Here is a 9,682-nt window from a genome sequence, read left to right on the forward strand (position 1 = left end):
TTCTTCGGGTCGATAACCATCTTTGCATCTCGAGGTCCCTCTCTAACCTTCATTTCGTCATCTACCTTTGAAAAATCGACACCTGGAAAAAAGAACGAGAACATGGCCGACTCAACACCACCCACGACAGAAGTACCTGTAATTTTCAAGTCCAAGAAAAACCGCAAACAAATCCGCGCGCGAGCCGTCACACTTCACAAAGACGACGACAGCGCCTCTGTCGCAGAGCGCTCGCCCACCGACCCAAGCACAGCACCAGCAGCCCCCGATGCGAACCAGACACCCGACGCAGCACACGCACGTCCAGCACTGCCAGTAGCAGCGGCGGCAGACGACGACGACGCATCGCCGGCGCTGAGCGGCGTCCTGCGCCGCGCAAAGAAGGCGCGCCTGCAGGGGGTCGCGTTCCGCGCCGAGACGCCGCGCGCGGGTGGCGCTGGCAGCGCTGACGAGGAGGAGGTGGCGGTCGAGGCGTATGCGGGCGAGGCTGAGGGCGTGTTGGTCAGCGGTGGCATCAAGCAGTTTGCGCCGCAGACGGGGATCTTGGGGAATCTGGTGAACCATCATATGTGAGTATCTGTATCCAATGTGCGTCGCAGAGGGGAGGGAGAGCGCTGATTTATTTTTGGCTGGCTCCTCGGCGCAGTCTTTCTACTCTCTTTGTATTTTCTCATTCCTTTTTTTCCTTTTCTTTTCGTTGCGACTAATAAGCCAGGGACCAATATGTAGAATCGCGGTTATCTAAACGACACCAGCCGGCAACGGACGCGAATCAACAGCCCGCTTCTCCACACACCACACTTCCCTTCCTGGCACCGCTAGTATCTGCACCAACGCTCGTCAAAAAGGGGCCCGAGGGCCAGAAGCCTACGCAGTCGGGCAAGCTGATGGAGGTCGACCTGGGCGACGAAGCGCGCATGAAGAACATTGACTCGATTGAGCGCGCGAAGCGCCAGTTGATTGGGACTGATGGGAGCGCGAGCGCCGCTAATGATGCGCAGCGGCGGAGATGGGCTCGTGATCGGAGGGCAAGCGACGAGATCAAGCGCGATCAAGTTGTTGAAGCGTTTCTCCACGAGAACAAGCGTAAGTCCTTTCCCCGCTCTCTACAACTGCTCGTTCGTGTGGTTTTAAGGCACCCTCCCCCCAACACACTCCCCAGCATTTAAAGTTACACATACGCCTCGTCTATACCAAGAACACACTGGTTAACCCAAACCAAACACAGTCGACGTCTACGACCACACCGCAACACAAAACCCGACCTCTTCCACCGCCGCCGTAGGCGACGAAAATCTCGACGACCTCGCAGCCGACGACCGGGTGGCCGAGAAGTTCCGGCGCGACTTCATGGAAGCCATGTCGCAGCGCATCCGGCGGCGGCGTGCGGCGCGCGCACCGGCCGTTAACAACAACAACCAGCCGGCGCGGCCGGGCGCCAAGCGCGACGACGAGATGCTAAAGGGCCCCAAGCTCGGCGGCAGCCGCAATACGCGCGCGCAGATGCGCGATATCCTCCTGCAGAAGGAAAAGGACAAAGGCAGGGGCAACGGAAATATCCGCAAGCGGTAGGACTTGCCGGGGTGGTCATGTATTGGTACATGTGTGTGAATGTATATTTGGGTGCATCTGGGTGAATCAATGATGACGGCATTCTAGACTTGTACGTGCTGGCACAAGTACTACCTAGGTAGTTGGGCATGGTGTTACCGTGATGGCAAAATTCCTTTGTTTCAACTATTGGGCTACACAGGCGTGTTTCTAGTTTTTTTTTCTTTTTCCGGTTGTGTGTTGGCTTCACAGCGTCTGCCATTGGGCATGTAAGAGACGGGAAATTTAGGCGAGCCCCAAGAACAAAAACCACACAAAAAAAAAGAAAGACATTGAAGAAGAAAATCACCCCCCCCCCCCCCCCCCCCAAGTTTCCGCATATAAACAACAATGAGTCTGGTCTAGCTGGCAGCAGGCTAGAGCTGATGCTCATCTTATGTCTGTATCAGTACACAGTCCAAAGACAACTCATAGATGATACTTGGGGCCAGCCAGCCCCGACATCTAGCAGCTGGAACAGCCGCTGCTGCACCGGCGGAATTAGGGCGCGCATGTACCTTTACTTGGTCGTCCTCGCACAGTAGTCACCGAGACAAGCGTATGACGCTTCAGCTGGGTTTTTGAAGGCGATGTGAATGTCGTAGATATTGGAGACGAGAGGCAAGAAAACACCGGCCGAGAAACAGAACAAGAAAAAAAAGCCCTTTGCGTCCTGTGAACTACATCCCGAAGTGGCGATTTGATTCGACGGCGTCTAGCGGTTAGATACACGGGGCTTAGTCTTTTTTTTTGTAGGTAACTATCCAAGATGCCGTGAGGTGCCGGGTGTTCTGGCTGTAGTGCGTTACCGGGCGACCAAGGTCTGTCCAGCCAGGCTGCGGGGTACCAGCTAGAGCTAGAGCTAGAGCTAGAGCTAGAGCTGGAGCTGGAGCTGGAGCTGGAGTCAGAGTCCTAGGCTGGAGCTGAATATCCAAGCCCACGCTCACGCTCACGGCTGCGCCCTATGACGAGCTGCCGCGTCCGGGCCCGACTTGGCTAACAGCAAGGGTCACACACCAGGCAACGCAGCGCAGATACAGCACGAGACGACACGCAGCATGATGCAGCCGGGCCAGAGGCATCGGCTACCAGGGTAGCACCGGGCTGGACACATGGTTATGTAGAGCCGCAGGCGTAGCGCCGCAGGCGCAGAACAGTTCGGCTCGCGTAGCCTTGCCTCGCTTGCGGCAGCGAGGTCCAAGGGGCCTGGGCCTGGGCCTGGTACCCCAGGCGTCGTCAAAGGTGTGCCTGGCTGGCGGAGGGAGAGAGCCAAGACTAACCACTAGGCTGGCAGTCTGCCTGTTTCCCTGGCATGTTATGCTTTTTTAGAGTGGAGGAGGTGTTCGTTGATCTGGCAGCAAGGGATTTCATTTCCCGTGACGTGACACATCATCAGAGTGGGGCGTTTGACGGGCTGTCACAAATCGGGAAATGGTGGAGAAGAGCGACGGCTCCACATTCAAACGTCATGTTACATGTCGTCATGTATAACTAACTAGACATCATGTTGGTCATATGGAATAGGTCACGATGTATGGTTGTAACTGCCAACATTAGACACGATCTACAGCTATGACAAGAGACATAACGTCAGATTGAGGAAAACAAGCTTGGCTTTCATGTGAAGGATTATATAAAAGACAGAGTACAAGCTTGAAAAAAGAAACAAAAGAACGCCCTCCATACGAGAAAAAATAGAACATGATGTGTCTATCAGAGCAAGAAAAAGCCACCACATATACGTAAACGTCAGCAAAGCTGGAGAAATCTAAGACATGGGGCAACACAGGGCCCGTTGAACTCTGCACAGAAAAAAAATCTTTCCCAGCAACCGAGAAGAGGAGTAAGAATGGATAGACATCAATAATAATAGGTGAGCAAAAGAAAAAAAAGGGCTAGAATTCCATGGCTGAAGAAGATGCGGTAGACGTTGGGCATGCGATGATGGGGCGATCGGAAGATGCCAAGTAGAGCCTCAAAATTAGAAAATGAATGTCGATAAAAATAGAAACAAGATATCAAAAAAAAACATGTAAAAGAAGAAGAGTATTTGCGGCACTGTTTAGCCGGAGTTGAACCTCTAGAGGGTCTTTGTTCATTTCGTTGAGCTGTCTTCAAGGAAAAAGATGCGCCTGGAATCCGTTCATCATGCGAGGATTTTCCATTTTAGGTTTTTGCTTTTTCCTCCCTCTTCTTCTTGCAACAAGAAACAAGAATCATGAACCCGTATAGTGGCGTAGGGAATGAAAAGACATGAGTGGTAGTAGTAGATGTGCAGTCGTAGAATATGGTCATGGACAAAAAAAAAAGAAAAAGGGGGGAATCATGCCAAAGGGGAAAAAAAGTCTAAGAGAAAGGGTAGAAAGAGAAATGTGGTCGTCATTGCGTGGCAACATTTATCGGATCTCAAGTTGAATCGGCTTGAAGCGCCCGCCAATGGTCGAGCACTTGGGGCACGTGCGTTTGGCGCCCTTTTCGCTGACCATGACCTGCACACATGGGCTGCAAAAGCCGCTAATGCATTCGGTGCAAGCATAGGACTGGCGCAGCAGGCTGACCTTGTGGCAGGCGCCGCAGTAGATCTGGGTGTTCTGAGACTGGTAGGCCGGCGGTGACCCGGTGCTGTCGCCACTCTCGACTGACGGGAATGGCTCGGCCGAGTCTTGAGTGTAGGTTGTTGGCGGGGTCAGGGCTTGTTGCAGTGGTGATGCCTGGTAGCGGGTGGACTGGTGGTGGAATGGCGGGGCGGCGGTGGGCGGGAGAGACTCGTGCTGGATGGACACGGGGGATTGGGGAGCCTAGAGGAGTGGAGTGTTAGAGAGAAGCTATTTTGCGTGTCATTGGAGGAAGAGAGTACATACAGAAACGGAATCGAGGTCGGCAGCATGCCCTGCGGCGGTTATCAGCTCGACCCAGCGCTTACTCGCATCATCAGCCGAAGGCTCAGCACTGTAGGCCTTGCGCACACGGTTGTCTTCAAACTGCAGCTTCTTAATCGAGTCTAGCGCGCCGTTGCGCGAGCGTTGGTGGCGATGTCTAGTGTATGAGTATTTGCGGGGCTTCTGGGCGCTCAGTGGGGTCATGAGTGGTGGCAGGGTAGTTGATCTGCTGGGCGGGGAGCTGTTGATGATGTTGGAAGGGAGCAGCTCGCGCGGCTTGGGAAGGTCGGTGTGCTTTGATGATGAGGGCTGGCTGGTGATGGGCGGTAGCTCATAGTCGCGCCAGTTGTTGCCCGAGTCGGAGCCGGAGTGTGGGAAGCTGGTGGGCATGGAGCGCACGCTCTCGTTGTCCCAGTCACGATCGACTCTGTGGAGGCCGGCAAGGGCGCTGGCTGCATGGACATGGGGATAACCACTGGGGGAGTCTTTTTTTGGCGGGGTGTTAGCATTGAAGGGAGCAAAGATGGATAAAGTGGGGAGAGGGGTGGAGAGAGAGAGAGAGAGGCACAAGATGAGATATGGAAAAGCTTACCGTATGACGTGGGCTGTGGAGCGTAAGAGGCCGGCATGGAAGTCGGCATGGACGTCGGCTCGGCTCTCTTGTTGACCATCATGTTGAAGCTAGCTTCTGTAGCAGGTAACTTGGCAATGTAGTTATCAGGGTGGGCACGGCGGATGTGCTCTTGCATGGAGCGGTAGCGTTTTTCCTGCAGGAGAAGAGACAAGTTAGACGCGACGGGCCAAGGTGAAAGAAAAGGGACAGGAGACTCACGCCAATGCAGCGTTTGCGGCACTGAGAGCCATCTTGGTTGGTGAGCGGGCAGATGATTTCATTAGTGGGCTCTGAAGCCGGGAAGGTGGACGTCAAGGGCGCACGTGGAGGCATTGTGGTGGTATAGATGTGGAGATGGTGATAGAGATGCGAGAGTGTGAGAAAAGGCGGGAGATGGCTGAGTAGAAGGCGTTTAGTTTAGTCCATATGGCAAAGGCGAGGACGAGTAGATGAAAGAAAAAAGCAAAGAGATATAATATAAGCTTGTGGTGAGGTGAGAAGCTGTCCGGCGTGTGACAAGAGGAGAGCTTTGAGCGATAGCAGGAAACAAAAGAAATAAAAGAGATGAGAATGAAGAGGAAAGAGAAGAAGAAATACAAGAGACGGAAAAGTGACGGAGGAGGGGGTTAATGAAAAAGAAAATCGCAAAGCGGTGGTAAAGAGAGAAAGAAAAAAGGAAAAAAAAAAAAGAAAAAGAGCAAGAAAAGCTAAGCTTGTTGCAACAGGAGTGACTTGTTATATCCTAAAGTAGTATCGCACTAGTGCTTAAGAGAAGCTTTGGCTGAAAAAAAAAATGAGGAAAAAAAGAAACAAAAAAAGACCTTATCCCATCCTAACTAGCTAGCTTTGGACTGAGCCCTAGAGCTAAAGATAAAGCCGAGGCCAATCAGAGCCAGATCATGCGGAAGCTCCGTTAGCTGTTGGCCACGCAGGTTGTTTTGTTTCGGCAGCAGCAAAACACAGAGTGAGTAAGCAAGCAAGCAAGTACATACGTACATGTGTACCTACATACATATGCATATGTACACACAGTTGTTACTCGAAGTAAAGCTGGTGGCTTCCTTTTCGTTGCAGAAGGGCAGGTGAGAGAAAAACAAAAAGAAAAAAAATCCAGAAAATCCAGGCTTGTATATTTAGGGCTTCTAGACTGCAGAAGTACCTCTCTCTGTCTCTCTGGCTGTACCTGTACTTGTACGCCCACGAGGGGCGTGTGCGCTGTGTTTGAGAACGGCCGATGGCACGCTTTTAGCGACAAGCTTGTAAGTGCAGCTATTGGTCGGTGCTTCTGGCTGCTTGTTATGCTCTGGCTTGGCTTGGCTTCCTTTGGTGCTATGAATATCTACACACAAGAAAAAGAGAAAAAGAAAAAAGCTTGGGCTGTGCCATTCCGAAGCTCAATAATCCCAGGAAGCCCCCATAGAGCTTACCGGTGATCGTTTCGGGGGGGAAGAGGAGAAGAGAAGGCCTTGGGACAGGAAACAAGCAAACAACCACACCGGCAGCTTCCAAGCTGAGCAGAGAAAAGAACGGGAAAAAACAGGGTGCATGTTCCTTAATACGCCATAGTTACATCACCTTGGCCTGCAAGGACTACTCGGCCTTGTACCGGTACTTTGCGCCGTCCGCCGGTGGCCTGCTCGCTTGGATGTACCGGTACTTGTCTCCTCCTCAAAGGGCTCTTCTACTGTGGGGCGGTCTAGATCCGGGCAAGCTTTTCTTTTTTAACTTTGTACATGAGCTTTTCTACACGCATTTCTTTTCTGACAACCACACATCCAGATCCAGAGGCGGTATTGAGCCAAAGAAAAAGGAACAGGAGGAAGGGCTTCATTTTCGCTGCTCCCTATGTATACGCCTAACTCGAGTGTACAGATAGTGAGTACATACATATGTACATATGTACTAGTTAGGACTTGGTGTTGGAGAACAGGCGACCGGTATGACATGAGATACACATGTATGTACATATGTACATCCATAGGTACAGATACCTCCGGCCACTAACACCACCACTAGGCCTGCTGACTCGAAATTACCATTGCCATTAGCTGCTCACTGGCCGCATCACTATAGCCGCTAAATGCCCTTCTACCAGCGCGTTACTGTGGCTCTATGGCTTCTCCTGGCACTAACCCACCACTAGACGAAGACACTTACCGCCTGCCACTATAGCCAGAAGGCCCTGCTCCTCTTCCTCTTCTTCTTCCTTTCAAGTCTCCTTCTGCTCCTACTCCACGCCAATAGCAAAGCTCGCCCTGTCCTGGCTTGGCTCGCTCGGTCTGGTCTGGTCCTGGCTGCCCTGGTCCTGGCTGCCCTGGTCCTGGTCCTAGCCCTGGCCTGCGGGAAGTCCTTGCTGGGTGGAGGTGAAGAGAAGCAGGGTAAGAAGAAGCTTGTCCAGGGTCGATCATGCAGAGACAGGACAGGCAGATAGATACAAACACGCAACAGACAACAGGCAGACAGCCGCTGCTAGCAACACTCTCCCACCAGTGAGTGTCCACATGTAGACATGCATGTCGACATGAGCTTGAACAAAGCTTCTGCATATGCAATTTAATGCCAAAGTGGACCCGGCCTCTTACGCGAAGAGAGAAAGCTATAGCTACCCACTCATGACTGTCGAAGAAACAGAAGCAAAAACGAAAGCGCTGCGCCTGCTGGCTGCCACTCGAGCAGCTTTCTTCATACAAGCCTGTTGTTGCATTGCTTGCTCCCGCTGTGCTCAAGCATCTGACCTTTTACCTGCTCTCCCCCTCCCTCCCTTTCTCCCTTCTCTCATCTCCCCTTTGCGATGGTTCCTGAGCCAAGGACGTGCTAGGCTTTGAGCATGAGTGCTAGCACGCACTTAGCTTGATGTGCCTCTGGCCTTTTTTTTTCTTGACTACTTGTCTGCCTCAAGATGAGACATTCCACGAGCAAGGACGAGGGAGGAAAGGGAGTGATCAAGGAGGCCTTGGAGGGGGCGACTTCACTTATCATTGTCCCGATAGTCTGTTTGGCTTGCACGCCAGCGCAGCACCTGCGGATGGACTCAAGTCCTCGCAAGATGCGAAATTATGGGTTGAAAGACTAAAACCAAAAAGATACACAGACATGGAGGACGGGGAGGAACAAGAGTTGCAGCCAGAGACCGAGACCCGTGCTTTGGTCTGTGTCTGTATCAAAGTCTCTGGCTTTGGTTTTTTTTTCGTTCTATTTATTCCTGTCTTCTCAAGGATCTGCTGTTGAAGCTTCTGACAAGCAAAGAAAAAAAAATACTGACCATGTCGTCACAGCTCCTCTTCTTCCTTCTCGTCTTTGCTTTATGGACTCTGTTTTTTTTCTTCTTCTTCTTCTTCTTCGTCTGCCTCCCTTGTCCTTGTTTCCCATGCCATCCATGCCCATGACACCCCACATGACAATCCACCCATTCATGAAGTGCACGCACGCCCTCAAAGATTCTATAGCCACGACTTGCAACGCATTTTTTTCTTTCTTTCTTCTTTTCTTCCTTCTTGGCTCTGTAGCAGCTTGGGCGGAGGAGAGAGCGATGGGATCGCAGATAACTCGAGCTCAAGCTTGGCTAGACATGGATATCGGCTAGACTATGAACTTTGGACTGAACTGGACTCGGAATCCTGGCTATAGGCTCTTGTGCAAGTTCCTTTTCGTTTCGCATCTCCAACAAGAAGAAGAGAAAGAAAAAGGGAAAAAAAAAAATTCAAGCTCTTTATTCTACCTCTATCCTAAGTTGTATTAGCACAGGGAAGACCATACGAAGGGGGGAGAAGGTTAGGGCTTACTGGTGATGAAGCTTCAGTCCAGCTCCAGTCAAAGAAGAAAAGGAAAAAAAAATTCTTGCTTGCTCTCATCCACCAGCCAATCACAAGCTTCATTCGCAGTGACCGCGTCTAGGGAAGGAAGGAAGGAAGCCAAGGTGCCTCCGAAGAAGAAAAAAAGAAACAAGGGGAAAAAAAAATAGAAAGAAAGAAAAAGTGGAGACGGGTAGACCAGATCCCAGGGTGCGAAAATCTTTGACATTACTCACAGCTTCAACCACATGAAGATGAAGGGGTTTTTTTTTCTCTTTTTACCTCGTCTTCTTTCAGACGTGACCTCTGGATTCTGGCTATCCACCTCGCACTCTTGCTTTCTCTCGTTGGAGCAAAGAAAGAATCAACGGTAGTTCTCTACATGGATCTGAATCTCTGCCGCCAAGCATGGCGCTCAATATCACAAAATAAAAGACGCGGCAAAAAAAAAGACAAGAAAAAAAGGTGATACACGTAGAGCGACGGGATTCTTGGCTGATTGGAGAGACGAGACGAAGCTTTGTCGATAAGCCCACGAATGAAATCCAAATTGCATCGTTACATGGGTGCAATGCTTTTCGTCCTTGCTTATACTCTGCTGTCCCATCACCGCCAGGATCGACGTTCGGCCTCGGGATCGTGAGAAGGAAGCTGTTTATCTTGCTGTTATTATCTTTTTTTTTTCATCATCTTCCTGCTTTTTCTTATGATCCTGGGACCCCCTCCTCTCTTCCTCCTTCTCATCATTTTTTTTCCCATATCTGAAGCTTGGAAAGCTTGAGCATGGGCTTGAGCTTTTTTTTTTCTTT

At 51.1% G+C, this 9,682-nt stretch overlaps 2 protein-coding genes across 2 annotated transcripts; one reads left to right on the top strand and one right to left on the bottom strand.

Moving 5' to 3' along the window:
* Positions 1-102: 102 nt before the first annotated feature.
* On the top strand, positions 103-1,572 carry BROUX77_001948 (uncharacterized protein; the record flags this gene model as incomplete). The annotated part of the gene is made up of 3 exons (XM_073746433.1): positions 103-569; positions 716-1,086; positions 1,229-1,572. 3 exons carry the CDS (start codon positions 103-105, stop codon positions 1,570-1,572), a joined length of 1,182 nt encoding a protein of 393 aa, XP_073607030.1.
* A 2,414-nt stretch (positions 1,573-3,986) lies between these two features.
* BROUX77_001949 (uncharacterized protein) lies at positions 3,987-5,415 on the bottom strand (the record flags this gene model as incomplete). The annotated part of the gene is made up of 4 exons (XM_073746435.1): positions 3,987-4,388; positions 4,452-4,954; positions 5,062-5,236; positions 5,302-5,415. 4 exons carry the CDS (start codon positions 5,413-5,415, stop codon positions 3,987-3,989), a joined length of 1,194 nt encoding a protein of 397 aa, XP_073607031.1.
* Positions 5,416-9,682: the final 4,267 nt, after the last annotated feature.

The sequence above is a fragment of the Berkeleyomyces rouxiae genome (assembly GCF_048999995.1).
Source record: "Berkeleyomyces rouxiae strain 22BRR77 chromosome Unknown BrBRR77_ptg000002l, whole genome shotgun sequence".
NCBI lineage: Eukaryota > Fungi > Ascomycota > Sordariomycetes > Microascales > Ceratocystidaceae > Berkeleyomyces > Berkeleyomyces rouxiae.